Source organism: Dreissena polymorpha, chromosome 1 (genome assembly GCF_020536995.1).
Source record: "Dreissena polymorpha isolate Duluth1 chromosome 1, UMN_Dpol_1.0, whole genome shotgun sequence".
NCBI lineage: Eukaryota > Metazoa > Mollusca > Bivalvia > Myida > Dreissenidae > Dreissena > Dreissena polymorpha.
In genome coordinates, this window is record NC_068355.1 from 92,808,773 (window position 1) to 92,828,068 (window position 19,296).

Consider the following 19,296-nt stretch of genomic DNA (forward strand, 5'->3'; position numbering starts at 1 on the left):
TCTCTAATTGAAGTAGTTTTTATCTGATCTTCACCAAACTTTGTCAGAAGTTGTATCTAGACAATATCTAGGTCAAGTTCGAATATGGGTCATGCTGGGTCATGTTATCAAGTTGTCCAAAACCTTCAAACGGGCGTATCTTGTGACAGTTTGGCACTCTTGTTGTAATTCACAAATTTTGTTTTTCTTCACAAAGTTTTGTTTATGTTAAGTCAATTTATATCTTGGTTAAAACAACTTTGTGTATTTTCCATTAAGGCAACAGACGATTTTTTTTGAAGAATGTAATTGTTATCTTCTTTATATGTCTTAGTTTTTTCTTCTATGTGTGTCTTTAAAATATCTCAGAAAGTTAAGGTGATCTTTTGGAAATAGATCACTTATTTTGGCAGATATGTATTCAATTTTTAGTAATGTTATACGTGTAAACATGTCTGACATGTGAACCCCCTGTAAACACTTGGGATACTTATGATGTTACACGTTAAGTTTAGTCTCAGCTCCATGACATACTCTCCATGAAACATGGATAATGTAGATCTCTTCATGACAAGTAGGGTACACTGTGCTGCACAGATCTGGCCTTGATTTACTTTTGAAGATACTTGATATCTTTTTATAGGGACTGATTTGGTGTTGATATGTTTGAGTTTCCTATATATATTTTAATGAGGCAAATGCAAATAGTTTCTTGTATACTTGGATTCACCCAAAAAACATGGAAATGTTCTGCATAGAAATATTATTGTAGCCATTCTCAGTTGCTGTATTGATATCAATGTATTCATGTAAAATAATTCAAAGTAAAATTGTCATGATTTCTGTGCTTGGTGTCAGGTGTGAATCCAAACAAATGCTTCAGAAATTTAAATGAACTTTAAGATAAATATACCCAAATTATGCTTTTACATTACAATTTGTGTGCATCCACAGTGTTAAGAAATATTAAATATTAATATTATCATTGCCAATTAAGTTTCATTTCACCATAAACTATTCTTTCAAATATGGTTTTGTTATCAATATATTGTACATATTAATAATATTTTAAAATATAATAATCTTATTAACACAAATTCTATTTAATTTAGAAAAAATATATTCCTATTTACAGACATTGTGTAGTAAATTTTATGTTTTTAAAAATCAATTTGCAAGAAAGACTTTCTTCAGTAGTGTATAAAACATACCTAATTATACTGCATTATAGTGAAAATGGTTACACATTTGAGATGTTTTATTACCATATATGTATATATAGCTTTATTTTATGAATTTCATATGCAATTTTATTGTGGGTGAAAATGTGCAATAAATTAGATGTTGTACAGTATATGTTCATTTAGTATCTATCAGAAACATGGCTATCGATTGTGGCTTTGTCAGCTATCTGAAGGGCGTTCAAAGACATTCAAACATTTTAAAATAAAATATTCATATAACAGTGATGTTCATTTTGTTTTGCTTCTAGGGACTTACATGTTTGGAAAATGTTTTTGAAATCAAGACAAACTGAGTTCGATTGTTTTGCAAATAAACAGATTTGAATCCTTGACATTTTTTTTGCAAATTCTAATGCATTTAATTGAGCTATTAAGTTTTTTTCGGGTATTTAAAAGGCTATGTTGGTAATATACACTTTGTGTTTAGGTTTCGAAAAATGCTCATATCTTCTATGTCGCTTCAGATAGCAATTTCATATTTGGCATGCATGTGTATATGTATAAGGCCTTTCCATATGCACACACATTTTGACCCCTGTGACCTTGACCTTAAGGTCCGCGTTTAGGTTTCGAAATCTGCGTTTAGGTTTTGAAGAAAGCTCGTAACTTCTATCAAGCGTTTATAGGGGGCATAAGTCATCCTATGGTGAAAGCTCTTGTTTGTCATTATCATTGATGATTAAAGATCCATCAACATACCTTTTTTTAAAGTGTTATTTTTCGTATTTGAATATAATTTATGCAATGTATAAGCTTACCTCTGAAATGCAGGTTGAGCTTATGTTTCCAAATTCTGTCCATGATCAAGACTTCAGTCCTTTGTCAATGTTTCATTCAAATCACATCTTTTGCTAAACTGCTTGGCTGATTTAGCAAAACATTATAAGAATGATCTGTTGACGACCTTCTGTCAAATTTGTTCAAAGCGTTTTGGTCTGTTGCATGTGGTCTCCATACAGTTGAAAACATATTTTAAACATGAAAACGTCAAAAATCTTCACTAAAATCGGATGGTTCAGTTGTTTAATATTTTGTGTGTAAAATAATATTTGGGTTCTCTATTAATTTTGCATAAATCATACCCCTGATTTGATGGGTAACATCTTATAGTGGTCCTCTACTAAGTTGTTTTCAAATCATGCAGTCAGTGGTAAAAACAGTCAAGGCCCTAGAAGTCACATGATTTATATATAGACTCATATGGTCAATAACTACTTCCCTTAAACCAAACCAGGGGATTAATTTGTGTTGTGTAACATTGTATTAGTGGTCCTCTACAAAGGACCACTTAACATGCCCCTGGCATCAAAACTGGCCATGACCCAGGGGTCAAATGGTTTTTGTAGAACTATAAAGTGAACAATTTGTAAAATTTTCTAATAAACAACAAGGCAAAAAAGTAATATTTATCATGTTACATCATATAGTGGGTCTCTACTTAATGATGAAACCCCAAAGCATTCAGTATGTGACATCCAGCATCTGGGTTTAAAACTCGCCATGCCATGCTCTTGTTATTAATCTTTTACCAACTTGTTTTTGGCTCATCTAAGCACAATGTCCTCATGGTGAGCTTTTGTGATAGCCAATTGTCCGTCGTCCGTCTTGCGGCATAAACATTTGCCTTGTTAACATTCTAGAGGCAACATTTATAGTCTAATCTTCATGAAATTTGGTCAGAATTTCTTGAAAAACATGACCACCAGAGGGCAGGTCAGTTTTCCTTATATGGCTTAAGAAAAACCTTGTTAACACTCTAGAGGCCACATTATCATCCAATCATCGTTAAAGTCATTTATTTTCTGATTATCATCAAACTGGTCAATGATATCTTCAACGAGTTCGAAAATGATTCCAGTTACTTGAAAAACATGTAAGCGAGGAGGTGGGGCATTTTTTCTTCAGATCTTCATGAAACTTGGTCAGAAGATTTTTCCCAATGATATCTTGGACAAATTCCAAAATGATTGTGGTTGATTGGAAAACATGGCTGCCAGGGGCAGGGCATTTTCCTTATATGGCTATATTAAAAACTTGTTAACATTTGTCACATTTATTGTCCAATCTTCATGAAAGTTTGTCAGAACATTTGATTTCTAATGATATCATAGATGTGTTTAAAAATGTGTTCAGTCTGTTGAAAAACATGGCAGCCATGGGGTGGGGAATCTATTCTTATATGGATATTGTAAAACCTAATTGTTAGCACTCTTAAAGTTACATGTATAGTTCACTCTTCATTAAACTTGGTCAAAACATTAAAACATTAAAACAAATTTTGTTCTAATGATATCTTGGGCTTCATAGAACAGTTCAGCTCCTTTGTATTTCAGGTGAGCAACTTTGGGCCTTTCAAGGTAACATAAATACTCAATATTAGCAAATATTTTGCAAAATATTTCTTAACATAAAGTAAACCCATACAAAAACAATGTTCCTTATAGCAATAGACAAACTTTCAACGCTAGATGTGGTATTTAAACATAGATTTTACAAGATAAAAAATGCTTGTTTTCATTTTTTGTGCAACAATATATTCCATGTGAATTTCCCGCCACCATATCTGAACATTTACGAGCAAATGTGGGAGACTGGCTTCGGGCAGCGTCGGAAGAACGACATATTCATGAGGACTACGTCCTGCGTCCCAAGCTGCAGGATTGCTCATAAATGTTCCAATAGCATAACCGGAAATTCACATGGAATATATTGTGATACAAAAATTAAAAAAGCATTTTGTATCGAATTAAATCTGTTAACAGACCACATCTAGCTTTGAAATTTTGGCTATTGCTAAAATGAACATTGATTTTTGTATATGTTGACTTTATTTTTCGAAAAATTGTACGAAATATTTATTGATTTTGAGTGTTTATGGGCTTTTAAAGATTTGCCATAGAAAGACTTTAAAAGGCTGTAAGATGCTTTTAAGCATTTTACTTGTTATCATCACTGCAGTTTTCATCCATTTAAATGCAGCTATTGTCAAACTAATGGTTCATAATGCAGTATTGGTTAAAAACAGAAGTACATCTGACATCAACTTTGATGCTCTTATTATTATTTTTGAATTCAAAATATAGTCATCTTATGTAATTGGATGCTGGTCTGTTAGTTTATAGTTTTTATTAAGACAATAATAAATGACTGCCTTGGAATATAATAAATTTGCATTGTTAAATAAATATTGACTTGCGTTTGTATTTTTCTTACATAACAGGTTAGTATTACACATTTATACATTATCAAAATATCCCTATTTTTTAATATGGAAAGAGTTGGTTATACCCTCAAAATAATACATCAATAAATATGTTGATATCAATAGTTTTAATAACCATTCAAACACGGCCACCTTTTTGCTAACAACATCTAGATGTAAAGATTTGTGCGACTAACATTTAGAACAGTTTGAATCATTATTTCAGATTTGTCGTTAAAACGAATTATTATAAAATAACAAGCTTGCTTCTTGTGTCAATAATTTGAGGGCTATAATCGTTTTCAGAAATGTGTCAACATGTTCTTGTTTTCACTTTGTAGCATTTAGTTTCTTTTTTTCATATCTAAGGCTACACCATCCACATTTCTGTTGGATATCTATGGATTATGCTGATGTTGTTTCTGAGAATGGCATTTCAATTAATATTTGTCAACTTGCATTAAGTCAGTCTTAGACAAAATAAAGAAATTTGAAATATGTTTATTGTATTTTTCTTATATATCTTTCCTGACTTGTTCCCTCCAACATCAACATGTTACATATACAAACTGGGTATATTACACATACTTCACAGTTTTATTGAATATGGCAACATCATAAGCAACTAGGCTTTGTTAGAAAAGATCACTGATTTAAGATAATTTGGATTTAATTGTGGGCTTTATGAAGATAAAAAGTGACATTGAATGTGCGACCTTAGCAAATACAAATACTTGTATATATTACAAAAAATGCAAATGTATAATATTACAAAGATCAATGGGGTGGCATGAAACTATCTGACAAAGATCAATGGGGTGGCATGAAACTATCTGACAAAGATCAATGAGGTGGCATGAAACTATCTGACAAAGATCAATGGGGTGGCATGAAACTATCTGACAAAGATCAATGGGGTGACATGAAACTATCTGACAAAGATCAATGGGGTGGCATGAAACTATCTGACAAAGATCAATCGAGTGGCATGAAACTATCTGTAAAACATTAACGCCTGAATATTGAAAACATTTAACATAGTTTTATATAGGTAATACCTTATAAAAAATATTGCCTAAAACCACAAAGCCAAATGCTATCATATTTAGCAACATCTACAGGTGCTTTACAAAGTTTGTTAAAATTATGCCACAAGGGTCAAAACTGGCCCATCCCAGGGGGTCACCAGTCAAACATTGACTAGCATAGGTAAATTCTTTCAAAATCTTATTGTATCCAACGAAAATGTCCAAAGACTATATTTAGCATATAGTATCATCTAGAGGGCCTCTACAAAGTTTGTTTAAATCCCCCCCCCCCCTGGGGTCAAAACTGGCTTTGCCACTGGGATCACCAGTTTTACCTAGACTGGTTTAGTGAATGCCTTTTCAAAATCTTCTTGTCTGAAACTGCAAAGCCAAATTCTTTCATATTTATGTGTGTGCTTTTATGTAGAAGTCATCTACAAACTTCATTAAAATCGTGCCCAAGGGTTTAGAACTGACCATGCCATATGGGTCAAATGTATAATACAAGTATAGTAATTATAAAAAAACAAATTTTTAATTCTACGAAACAAAAGTCCCAGTGCTTTGATACCCATTAATGGCATTATGCAACATCAGAAAGTGATCCTCTACAAAGTTTGTTCGAATCGTGTATCTGGGATAAAAACATGCCAGAACAGCTGATTTATCATCAGAAGAACTGTTCTGATAAAGTTTCTTGAAGTTTGGGCAAAAACTGTCATTTATTAAGTTTCACAATGGTTTATTTATGCCATTAAAGGAAAAATTGCCTAGTCCTGTCTTTCAACAACCCGAAACCATTTTTAAATTAGGCCAAAGTATCATTAGAACAAGTATATTATAATTTCAATATGATATAAAAGAGTGTTCAAGGTGCCACTAGCTGTATAAGTAAAACTGCCAAGCCCATTTAGAAAATATTTTTAAATAGAATTGAACTGGTTTGGAATTGTGCTTAGATTTTTTTTTAATCTTGTTATAGCAAGTTGCATTAAGATTTGGCCAACAATTGGACATCTGGAGTATACACAAGGTTTTCTTAAAGCCATATAAGGATAAACGCCCTGCCCATGGCGTTTATATTGCACTGAATCCAATATCAAACTCAGCCAAATGATGATGAAAACAAATGTTTGGAGCAAGTTTCATTATGATTGGACAAACAAGAGAGGTCTTCGCAAGGTTTCACCTAATCCTTATAAATAAAATTACCCCGCCCCTTAGCTGCAAGGTTTTTCATCATACTTTAGTTTGTACGGACTGCAAAGGCTGAACTGGGACGAAACTTTCCTCACATGCATTAAGCCCTGTTTCCTCACAGAGCGCCTCATGTAACCTTAAAGTTTCATTATGATACACGTTTATAAAATTTCTTTTTGGGATAAAAAAAGGGCAATAACTCACATTATGTTAAAACTAACATCGAAATCAAATATGGAGGTGCCCATGATCACATGATGGTTAATGTTTGGAATATTGCAGCCCTCTCGCAGCATTTTGTTTTCTTTTTTGTTATAGTCATAAGTTTTAAAATAGCACCATAATTCCAGTTAATTAAAAAAAAATTCATGCCAATATATGTGTCCCAAAGCTGACTAACATGTTTGTAAAGTTCTTTCCCTCTAGCAAAGTACTTTTTGAGTTCCACATGACACAAAAACTCGAAAAAAGAACACAAGGGCTAACAAGGGTAAATCTATATGCCCTTATCTGAAAGAAGAACGAAAATGCCTCCTATTTTCAAATTATTTTTTTTTCGTTTTCCTAAATTTGTTTCTAATTGGTACAAATATCAACAAACAAGTTACATATTTATTGTTTAATCTGCTTGTACATTCTGCCCACTGCAAGTCGCTCATAGTTTCTAGTTGTCCCCTTGGTTACCACCTCACAGTTTCTAGTTGTCCCCTTGGTTGCCCCTCATAGTTTATATTTGTCCCCTTGGTTGCCCCTCATAGTTTCTAGTTGTCACCTTCGTTGCCCCTCACCATGTCTAGTTGTCCCCTTGGTTACCTCTCACAGTTTCTAGTTTTCACCTAGGTTACCCCTTACAGTGTCTTGTTGTCTACTTAGTTGCCCCTCACAGTTTCTAATTGTCCACTTGGTTGCCCTTCACAGTTTCTAGTTGTCCCCTTGGTTGCCCCTCACAGTTTCTGGTAGTCCTCCTGGTATCTCTTCCTCTCTCCCAGGCGGGTGTAACCCTCGTAGTTGATGCCAGGGACCGTCTCAAACTTCACAGGTTCAGGCTCACTCAGCTTGATGGCATTGTCCTTCAGCGCAGAGAAAAATGCTTCAATCTGCAAAATATGACAACAACAGTAAGACCATAACACAAACTAAGGATGTTGGTGGTTAAAAACGGAAATGTGTAGGTTTATGTGGTTAGTTTGCAAAATAGCCAGTCAATGTAAAGCATAAATAAATTACTGCAACTCCATTATATCGCGGTTCGCGGCATCCAAAAATCGTGATCACGTTATATATCCGGTGCGCTATTTAACTTGTCAGGTATTTCATGCATGTATATGTTTGGATTAGCAAAGTTTGGTAATTTTGCTACCTTATAGTATTATGTGTTTATCCATGTGTTATACATATGTATCACATAAAACATTATTGCATATAAGTATTTTAAAATCATTTAAAAACATATATCCCAAAAGCATTGCAATTTTTTTTATTGTTCACTAAAGATGACAAAATCTAGCCACAAATAAACACTCCTCGTGTATTTTCAGTAAATTACAAGTGTATTTGTATTGATTAAAAACATGCTAAAATTAGACCTCATGTACAAAATCACTTTTCCTCGTGGAAAGCATGTGCTTTAATATTTGAATTTTGAATAAAAACTTCTTACTGCATGGGAGACAACTCACTCTAAGACCTTTAACTTTGGATAAAAAATGTGTAGTGCATAAAAATATGCAAACTTTTCAGGGCCGTACCCAGGATTTTTTTATTGGGGGGGCCCAACCGGGGAGGGTTTGGGAGGGGCCCCCCTCCCTAAATATATACTTTTTTAAATTTGGCACTTTGCAAGGTGAATTTTAATGCTTATAAAAAACGTATTTTGTGATATGAATAAATGGAATATAACAAGTAAATCAGCACATTTCGGAAGTCTTAAACTTTAAACATTGGTGCGAATTCACAACAATATTAAAAGCTTTAGATTTCCGAAACTTACAGGTTTAAACTGACGATTATCCACATCAACTCTCGTATTGCTTCCACCATTTTTTTCACTAATCAATAACGTCACAGGTTTTTTTAAATCTGATTTTTTGGGAAAGACCTTGCCATTTTTGAGGAAAAAAATTGCGCGAAGCGCCTAATTTTGGGGGGAAATAATGAAAGTCTTAAATAATCAATTTAACATATTTTACTGTTTTCAAACAAATTCAAGGAGAGAGATAATTTAATTATACAATATTTTTCTACACTGGATCAGGTTTACCTATATAATGAGATCGATTTGTTGTTTCAATTTTCATTTTTTACCAATGAGCCATTAATAGGTTGATATAATTCAATTCTCGGTACTCAATTATTTTAAATACTGAATTCTGCCAAATTCTTATCTGTTGCTCGGCAAATTTATGAATCTGTTTTTCTTTTAAACAAACATGTTAACTATCTCATCGCAGTCTTTTTCAGTGATTTCCTTTCAAAAATTATAAATACTCAGTTTTAAAACCTTTGTCCGTGTTTTTGTTCCGGTTCAAATTCAGGGCCCTATTCTCAATGCAAAAAGTATATATTGGGACCTAAAAATTCACCCAAAAACGTTTAAAAAGGCAAACAATTAAACTTTTAGAAGGGAAAAATACGTCTATGGCCTTCTCAAAGAAGGAAAAAAACTTGCGACGGCAATTATCAGACCATAGTCTACGAACTCCTTGTAGCAGTTGCTTCCATTCGCTGCACGTATCAAAATACATGTAACATCAACCATCGACAGATGAAGCATTCATGATCACAATGGGGGACTGATCGGGGATGTGTGTACAAGGCGATAAGAAAACATTGCCTAGAGGCTTATCTCGATTGGCGAGCGCTAATCCCCTTGTTTATCAGGGACAATAAAACATAGCTGCTCTTTTGTTTTGAGGGAATGAGTACTGTGGTCATTTGCACGAGAGAAAAAATTGCAGTTGGCCGATTATTTAAAAAAACATAGTTCGACAGCCAGCTGGGGGGGCCCGGGCCCCTGGGCCCATGGCCTGGGTACGGGCCTGACTTTTCCTCCAAAATAAAAACATGTACTTAATGCAGTATCCAATGTGCAGAGGTTGTTGAGATAGGTCAGTATTGATTTGTGACATTTACAGTTATTGTATACACCTTCATGTGCGGTCTCGCATACAAACTTCAAAAGACTCCTATAAAGTCTCATTCCACCCAAGATCAGTAAACTGATTTCACTACCTCCCCACATACATGAGGCAGCCACAGTAGAAGTTTTCAAAACCCTTACGCTGTGGCTGTAATTGTGCCCCTTATCCACTAGTTAACACTTGCCATGTAAATAATTTAAACTAACATTCAACTGAGCACCTTTTGTACAGTTTTTCACCCCTTAACAAATAGGCGCCCACACAAAATCTTCTACTTAAAAGGAGTGCTGTATCCAAAGAAGAAGACTGTGTGTAGTGGGCAGCCTGAGCGCTGATATAATGTCAGTTTTAAGCAAATTCAATAGAGAATTTTGTGAAAGATGACATGCGAAATTACATTTGATGTTGGGAAAGTTGAGTTTTTATTTGTCGCATTACACAAGCGTGACTGTGATGCACAATGAAGGCAAACAATCTTGACCAAACTGAATATATGAATGTCAGATTACACAGATATCAAATTCGGTGAAAAAATGTGGCCCATGGCCAACTCGCGATATATTGGACATCACGATATAACGGAGTTATAGTTCCGGTTTGTGTTCAATAAAATATTGCAAAGGTTTAGTAGTGTAATATTTGCTGCAGGAAAATATTATCAGAAATGTTTCAAAAACTTAAAGTTATAACAGGATTTTTTTATATATATGCATAAATGATAATGTTACAAAAATGAATTTTGAAGAATATTTTATAACACAATACCAGATATATGTCCTTATGTATCCTCTTCACATATAACAAATGGTTACCTTATGATCATAAGATAGATAACAGATTTAAAATCCCAAACACATATAAATAAAGTAACATATTCATCAAACAGTTTGATGACTCATATATTAAAATTCTCAACTAAATTAAATGTGCGGACTGCACAGGCTAATCTGGGACGACACTTTACACACATGCATTAAGCCCAGTTTTCTCAGAACACGACTCAAACAACCAACCCACTTTTTCTGAAGGTTTTGATCCCTCTGCTTCATACTCTGTCACTTTGTTTTCTGCATCATAGAACACTTCCGTGATTCCAGACTCCAACATTCTCCGCGCCAACAGCTGACCCAGATTCCAAGAGGCACTAACATCATTGTGTCTAAAACCAGAACAATGGTATGAATATTTAAAGGCAAGCAAATATTATTTTGGTTTAAGTTTATTTTTATGCAGGATAAACTACATGCTTGAATTTTTCCTAGAATGATACTCAGTTTTGTTCATCCATGAGCTTCAATTTATAGCTTAAAAGCATGTAAGTTGGATATTATTTTATCCATTTTACACAAGTTTAGTAATAAAATGTGTGCAGGTGTAATATTGGTGCTTCTATATAATTCAATGCATGTATATAAGTCAGTGTCACTTAAATGTTGGCTGGTTATACCTGCAGATTTTGTTAAGGATGAAGAAACAAGTTATAGTTTAAAAACAATGCAGACAATGCAAATTCTGGTGACAAAAAAAAGTAAAATTTAGTTCTCATGATGTGAATGTGAAGGGAGTTAAAGTACATAAAACTTTATCTAAAAATTACACACAATATAGTATATTTTGAAGAATTTTTTAGCATATAGTGTAGAACGTTAGTCAGTATTGGGCTTCTTATTCCATTATTTGTTTTGGTATTACAGGTTTATAAAAGACTTCTTTTAAAATCCCAGATTTGAAAAACAGGTCTTGCCAAATTAGTAAGGCCTAACAAATTAATTATATATTTAAATCCATACAATATACAATGAAGTGTAGCATCAAGATGGAGCCTTACTTGTAAAGATACTTAAGAACAGCTGGTTCTTTTGTAGATGCTTCAATTACAATTTTTCCAGATGAGTGTACAACATAGGCAGTCATCTTTATCTTGTCATACACCAATCTGAAAACAGTATCAGTATCTTGTCATACACCAATCTGAAAACAGTATCAGTATCTTGTCATACACCAATCTGAAAACAGTATCAGTATCTTGTCATACACCAATCTGAAAACATAATCAGTATCAACAAGAGCTGTCTCCATAGGATGACATATGCCCCCGATAAACGCTTTGATAGAAGTTATGAGCATTTTTCGAAACCTAAACTCATTTTTCGGAACCTAAACGCGGACCCTAAGTTCAAGTCAAGGTCAAAGGGGTCAATATTTGTGTGCGTATGGAAAGGCCTTGTCCATATACACATGCATAACAAATATGAGAATTTTTCTAAACCTAAAGGCAAAGTGTGACGGACAGACTGACGGACAGACAGACGGACTGACAGATGGACTATATGCCCTCCTTCGGGGCCATAAAAAGTGCTGCAGAAAAAATATTAACACCTGCTGTCATATTTATGTGATCCAATTAAAAATTGAATATCATCTGCAATACAAGATTATGGATTATAGAAAATTATTAATGAGTAAAGCAACAAGTGTTATATAAATCTCCGTAACTTTGGAGAAAAAACTTAATCTTATATGTAGGTGAAAACAATCTTAACCCATTCTATCCACCAATGATAGTTTCATTACAATATGAGAGCCAGTAGCCCTAAGAGACTCAATTGAGACCTAAATAAACCAGTATACATGTATCTTACTATAGCCATAGAAAGAAAATTGCAACCACATCCCAAACAGCTCTTTTTTATCTTAATGAACCATTTTCTAACTTGGATCAGTTATCATTCTAAGAAATGTTTTGACAAAGTTTCAAGATGATTGGGCAAAACATATGACATTTACAGTGTTCAAATGGTTTCACTAAAGCAGCAGTAAAGCTGTATAAAAGCATTGCCATTATAACTCCTGGCAGTCATGTTTCAATTGACTGGAACCATTTTAAACTCAGCTGAGACATCATTAAAATAAATGTCCATCAAGATTGGCATTAATATGTTACTTAATTATATTGTGTTCACAGGGTTTTAATATAGCCTTATAAGGAAAACTACCCTGCCTTCTGGCGGCAATGTTGTTCAACTTCATGACCAGACACATTTTCTAGCTCAGTTGAAATATCATAACTCATGTTGAAATACAGGGGTGTCAATTGGCCCAAATTTGAAATCCGGAAAATTAAGCCGTAGGATAAAGGGAAGAGAGGGCCCAACCCCCCGAGCCCTAGCTTATTGTTCTTTTTTTATAGTCTTTCTAGGTGCAATTTCTGGTGAGTACAATGCGAAATATTATTAACCAAACCATCTGTAACACCGCAGGTGTATTTGTCATTCTAAACAAATGATATTAAGAACTTCGAAATGTAATTAACAAACCAGCGTATCCAAAAACGACTGTCCAAAACATGTCGCGATACATCATTTGCAAATGAAATAAAATATGCATATCGTTTGACTGCAGAAAATGAAAACCAGTAACCAGTAACCTAGCAAATACGCAGTCAATATATAATTTGATTAACATATTGTTTTAAAATATGATATTGCAGTGCTTTACTTTGCCAGTGCCTGCTCATGTCAGTGCCAGCCGCTTACCAATCAGATATCAATAAATAAAATCGGTACCAAGAGCAAATGTCTGTAATGCCGACGATGCTATAACAATATTCGTTCTGAAATGATCCCTCACTAAAAGAATTTTGTCCCTACCCCCACCCGCCTTAAACAAACTCATCGGATTTACATTCACATCAAAATCAAACCTGGACGGCTCAAATCCGGATTTCCGGAATAATCCGGAAAATTGACACCCCTGAAATATCATAACTCATAAGACCAAATTCTCTAAGAAATTTTCGTGATGATTAAGAAGATAAAAAAGATTGCAAATGTGTCTGTTAACTCAGCTGAAATATCATTACAACAAACAATTTGCATGTTTTGTAAAGCTTGGTAATAAAAAAATGCAATTTTTTAAGTTTTCACAAGGTTTGATTATTGCCATATGATGAAAACTGCCTAGCCTTTGGAGGCCATGGGTGTTTTTTATGCACCATAACCATTTGCAAAACCTCGCTGAGATATCAATATAACAATTTTCAAGATAAAGGGTAAAAATGTTATTTCTACAGGGTTCACAGGCTTTGTCTTTAAGTTAACCTTCTGACCTAGTTTTTTACCCCACATGATCTTGTTTTGAACTCAGCTGAGTTATCATTGAGTCAGATGTGCTGACCAAGTGGAATGAAGATTGGGTAACAATAAATTGTGGCCTTCTGCGCGTTCACAATATAAATGTTGATAATGGACGACTCAGGACAGACAACGAAAGACAAACAAAAGGAGACCACATTGCTCAACATGAGCACACTGTGCTCAGAATAGATAAAAACAAGGGCTGTTTGTAAAACATGCATGCCCCCCATATGGGCTGTCAGTTGTAGTGGAAGCCATTGTGTGAATACGTTTTTTGGCAATGTGACCTTGACCTTTGACCTAGAGACCTGAAAATCAATAGGGGTAATCTGCGAGTCATGATCAATGTACCTATGAAGTTTCATGATCCTAGGCGTAAGCTTTCTTGTGTTATCATCCGAAAACCATTTGACTGTGTCAAGTCACTGTGACCTTGACCTTTGACCTAGTGACCTGAAAGTCAATAGGGGTCATCTGCGAATCATAATCAATCTACCTATGAAATTTTATGATCCTAGGCGTAAGCGTTCTTGAGTTATCATCCGGAAACCAATTTTCAAAGTTGAGTCACCGTGACCTTGACCTTTGACCTAGTGACCTGAAAATCATTAGGGGTCATCTGCGAGTCATGATTAATGTACCTATGAAGTTTAATGATCCTAGGCATAAGCGTTCTTGAGTGATCTTCCGGAAACCATTTTACTATTTCGGGTCAACGTGACCTTGACCTTTGACCTAGTGACCTGAAAATCAATAGGGGTCATCTGCAAGTCATGATCAATGTATCTATGAAATTTCATGATCCTAGGCATAAGCGTTCTTCAGTTATCATCCGGAAACCATTTTACTATTTCCGGTCACCGTGACCTTGACCTAGTGACCTGAAAATCAATAGGGGTCATCTGCGAGTCATGATCAATGTATCTATGAAGTTTCATGATCCTAGGCATAAGCGTTCTTGAGTTATCATCCGGAAACCATTTTACTATTTCGGGTCACCGTGACCTTGACCTTTGACCTAGTGACCTCAAAATCAATAAGGGTTATCTGCGAGTCATGATCAATATACCTATGAAGTTTCATGATCCTAAGCCTAAGCGTTATTGAGTTATCATCCGGAAACCATCTGGTGGACGGACGGACATACGGACCGACATGAGCAAAACAATATACCCCCTCTTCTTCGAAGGGGGGCATAATAATGGTTAAAGAGACATTTGATTTTGAAAGGATTTATAAGGTAACAGCTTTTTCGGAAACTTCAATTAGCAGGATTTGAGCACATATACCCTATCCAAGGGTATGTCGATAAAATTTAGTGTCGCACAAAAGTGAACTAAAAGTATGTATTACAGTAGATATTAACATGTATTAATTATATAAAATAAATATGACCTTGTTTAAGAAAATTAAGGTATATGTTCAGTATTCAATTATTACACTACATGTATGTTGAAAACCAGCCAAAGCCCATCTTACTTGTGATAGAAGTCTTTACGAGGTGCCTGAAATTTCCAACCCTGGACTTTCCTGGCAATACCCATGCGTTCCAGAGCTCTGTAATGGACCGAATCGAATAATAACAACCACATTCTTCATTGATTCTTTAGATCTACCAACATGAAATTTTCACTTGTCTGACAATATACATTATAAAATATTTTTTATTTTGATGATACTAGCCTGATTTTACATTTCACAAGACAGGTTGGTTATAGTTTAAACTGTAACCCTTTTAACCTCTTGTTTAAAATGATTATTTATATATGCAACAGAAGAGGACAGAGAGTCATAATTGATTTTGTAAGTCCTTTTTTGCTGCAATTATGACATTTATTATGTTAATTTATTAACCCTTTACCACTTAGATACGTATTTTGATGCATGTGTGGTCCCTTAGAAAGTTAAATTTAATTAAAGAGCTTTCTTACTAGATTCAAGTTTAAAAGGCTTCATGTGTTGCCCTAAGATACTGATGAGCAGCAAACCGCATACAACCTGAACAGACTGCGAGTTGCTCGCAGGCTGTTCTGTTTTTATGCTGTTTGCACATAGCCATTTTCACTTTGCTTCTAAGTGGGAAAGGGTTAAGTACTCATACATTGAAAATCTAAAGATACAGATTGTAACAAATACCTTGGATTACGATTTTCAAACAATGGATTTGCTTTAATATCACTGTTTGCCTTTACTTGCGAGTCACAGTAACATCTTGAAACTGAAACAGTCAGAATTGCCATTGATCAAAGTTACAGCAAGCCAGTGTTCACTTGAAATTGGACACTCAGATTATCAGATATATGTAAGTACAATTATGTTCTGCCAGCAAAAAGTTGCAAAAATTCTCCATCAACCAACCATTATAAATTGTTAGCATGACATGCAACTATGAAAACAGCGATCACAAGCATGCAAATTCTCAATAAATTTGCTAAATTTAAAGTGGACTTGCTCTCATTTTCAGTTTCATATACAATAGGCAGTATTGTTACATTTTCTAGGTCTTAAGTAAAAATGCAGCTCCAAGCTAGCTCAGCATGTTGTTGAAAATAAGTGGCAAAATAGGATTTTTTTTAACTTGTGTCACTGATTTAAAAAGTAAATGAGTAATGTACATCCATGAGCGAAATAACACTAATGACAGAGACTCAAACTGAAAATAAATGTTCGTGTATTCACTGATTTGACATGCATTTTATCAAAAATACAGCGGGCTTTTTTCAGAAGCCAAGTGTTCACCAAGTTAATTTAATGATAACAAATGCCTGTACCTCAGAATTTAAAATAATGTAATATTAATTCCGAGACACAGATAGGCGTTCGTCATCTCTAAAAACCATTATTGTGTAGGTCAGTTAACAAGCCAAAGACAGAACATGTTTACCTTGCACTTAAAAATCACCAATCGCAACTCCAAATTGAGAATTATTTTACACATTTATATGATCAAGATTAATTCAAGTGATATTATCTTAAATACAAGTGAAAAATCTCACAACAAAAGCTAATTTATCTGGTTTACAGTCAAAACGGCCCCAAGTCAAAACGGCCCCTAGTCAAAATGTCCGAAAACTTGGTCAAAACGGCCCCAAATTTGGTCAAAACGGCCCCACTTTGGTCAAAACGGCCCCAAAGACAGTTTTTAAGTTGGTCAAAACGGACCCACATTTGGTCAAAACGGCCCCACATTTAGTCAAAACGGCCCCACAGATAGTCAAAACGGCCCCACATTTAGTCAAAATGGCCCCAAAGATAGTCAAAACGAAATCGAAAATCAGAAGAATTTTTTTTATATGAAATGTACTTCTGTTATTTTCTTAGTCTGCAATTACAACTTTAAAGGATTTAGTTTATTTTACGAACATTCAAAAATATCATACAAATATTGATTGCGCCTTATTATATAATAATTCTAAATTGTTTAACTATCTCACAAATAACTGATTGCGTCGGTTTTTAATTGAAAATAATTTGTTTGCCGGCGAGAATGAGCATAAGTAAATTATGACAATAAATTATGTATCTTTGAGAAATTAGACTAATTGTAAATATACTATAATAAATTATATCACAGTTTTATAACAATCAAAAGGTTATTGATTACTTGTGATCTTATTTGAAGTCGTAACTGAAGTTAACTTAAAAGGAATTAAAGGTGCTTTAGATGTATCGTTTAAAGCAAACTGTTGAGCATTATCTGCATACGTGTTAATAATATTCTTTAGATCAATTATTTCCCGATCATATAAATATCGGCGAAAGAGCATGTAGATCTAGTTCATTATCATGATCTATTTGTTTCTATATGGATATATTTGAGTGTATAATTGTGCAATGGAGGATAAGTGTATTGAGTGTGATTTATCAGTTCAACCGCGTCAACAGGGAATTTCATGCGACCTTTGTGAGAGATGGCAACACCAAACATGCAATTCAGGTAAGCGAATATCAATTATATCAGTTGATATTTAGATTTTCAATAAATGTACAGCTCTACATATGTGTATTGGTTATGTCTTATATCTTTGTATATTGAGCATATTAATAAGAAATAATATTCATTTATTACGGCGTTCATATGACAATATTTAATTAAATTACTCTGTATTAAACGGTTTCTTGATGCGGTATTATGTATCTTGTCTTGACGAATTATTATTTCGTTAACTGTTGTTTGTATCGATCAAATCTATTCCGACGGAATTTAAGGTCTCCGTGGTGAGTTTTTGGACGTTTTCCATAAAGGGTGCTTGATGAAAAACATTTACATATTGATAATAACTTTGTTGCCAAAATTAACAAATACTTTTAAACGAAACTATAAATAATGAACTGTTTATGTATTATTAAATAAAATGTTAATATGTTTTCGTATATCTTTGTAAATTGTGCATATTAATAAGAAATGATATTCACTTTCTACGACATTCAGCTTACAGAGTTTAAATTGTAATTATGTCCAGATATTGTTCTGTATTAAACGTATTCTTGATGCGGCAATATGTATCTAGTCTTGATATTTATAAACTATTTGATACTTATTATGTTTAACAACAATTGTTATGTTTGATTATTCAACATGCATATCTTCAAATAAAAACAATATTGAACAAAGTTATTTGTTACACAATGGGGCCGTTTTGACCAACTTAAAAACTGTCTTTGGGGCTGTTTTGACCAAAGTGGGGCCGTTTTGACTATTTTTGACTAGGGGCCGTTTTGACTGGGGCCGTTTTGACTAGCTCCCATTTATCTGACAATTAAACAAAAAAGACAGTATATTTTTTGCTAATTAACTTTCACTTTTTGTACAATTTTCAAACAGTTTGTACACATTAAAAACATGATTTGTCGTTATAATTTAATATAAACAATGGAAAATGAGTTTATGCATGGCTTTTGAAAGTGAATTATGACGGTTATGTCTTATCAAATCTCTATTTCAAGTATTTGATCATTTTCTCAAAACGTGCCAGTCATTTATCTGAAATTTGTGTATTTAGCACATAAACTGTAAATTTAAGTATGTCTGCGGACTACTGAGAGTTAATAACAATGGATTATGCAGCAAAAATAAATGTTAAATGAATGATGTTACTATACTTCCAACAGTAAACTTTACACTATCCGAATTATTTATCCGAATAGCCGGTTTTTCAGGCGGACATGTGCATTAAACGTATAAGTACTCAATTTAATATTTTCATTCACAAACCTGTTAATGACATCAACGTTCTACATGACAATGGTGATGCATCGACGAGATAGGGTGAAATCAATCGAAATAAAGCCATTTTAAGAAAATAATATTTGAAGGATAGACGAGACGATGCTGTTTTCACAACTGTAAAAGTTTCCAATCAATAC

The 19,296-nt window shown here is 33.9% G+C and overlaps 2 protein-coding genes and 1 long non-coding RNA gene across 3 annotated transcripts in view; 1 reads left to right on the forward strand and 2 right to left on the reverse strand.

Annotated features, from left to right (window-relative positions):
- LOC127840886 (mucin-5AC-like) overlaps positions 1-19,296 on the reverse strand; it is a 451,267-nt gene that overhangs the window by 320,257 nt on the left and 111,714 nt on the right. The window lies entirely within an intron of this gene.
- On the forward strand, positions 170-5,580 carry LOC127841040 (uncharacterized). Its single transcript, XR_008030688.1, has 2 exons — positions 170-5,243; positions 5,277-5,580. It is a non-coding gene; the product is annotated as an uncharacterized LOC127841040 (long non-coding RNA).
- On the reverse strand, positions 7,188-19,294 carry LOC127840924 (39S ribosomal protein L18, mitochondrial-like). Its single transcript, XM_052369392.1, has 6 exons — positions 19,145-19,294; positions 16,066-16,147; positions 15,409-15,486; positions 11,622-11,729; positions 10,811-10,952; positions 7,188-7,750 (listed from the first exon to the last, which is right to left on the reverse strand). The coding sequence occupies exons 1-6, from the start codon at positions 19,221-19,223 to the stop codon at positions 7,598-7,600; spliced, it is 642 nt and encodes a 213-aa protein (XP_052225352.1). The 5' UTR covers positions 19,224-19,294; the 3' UTR covers positions 7,188-7,597.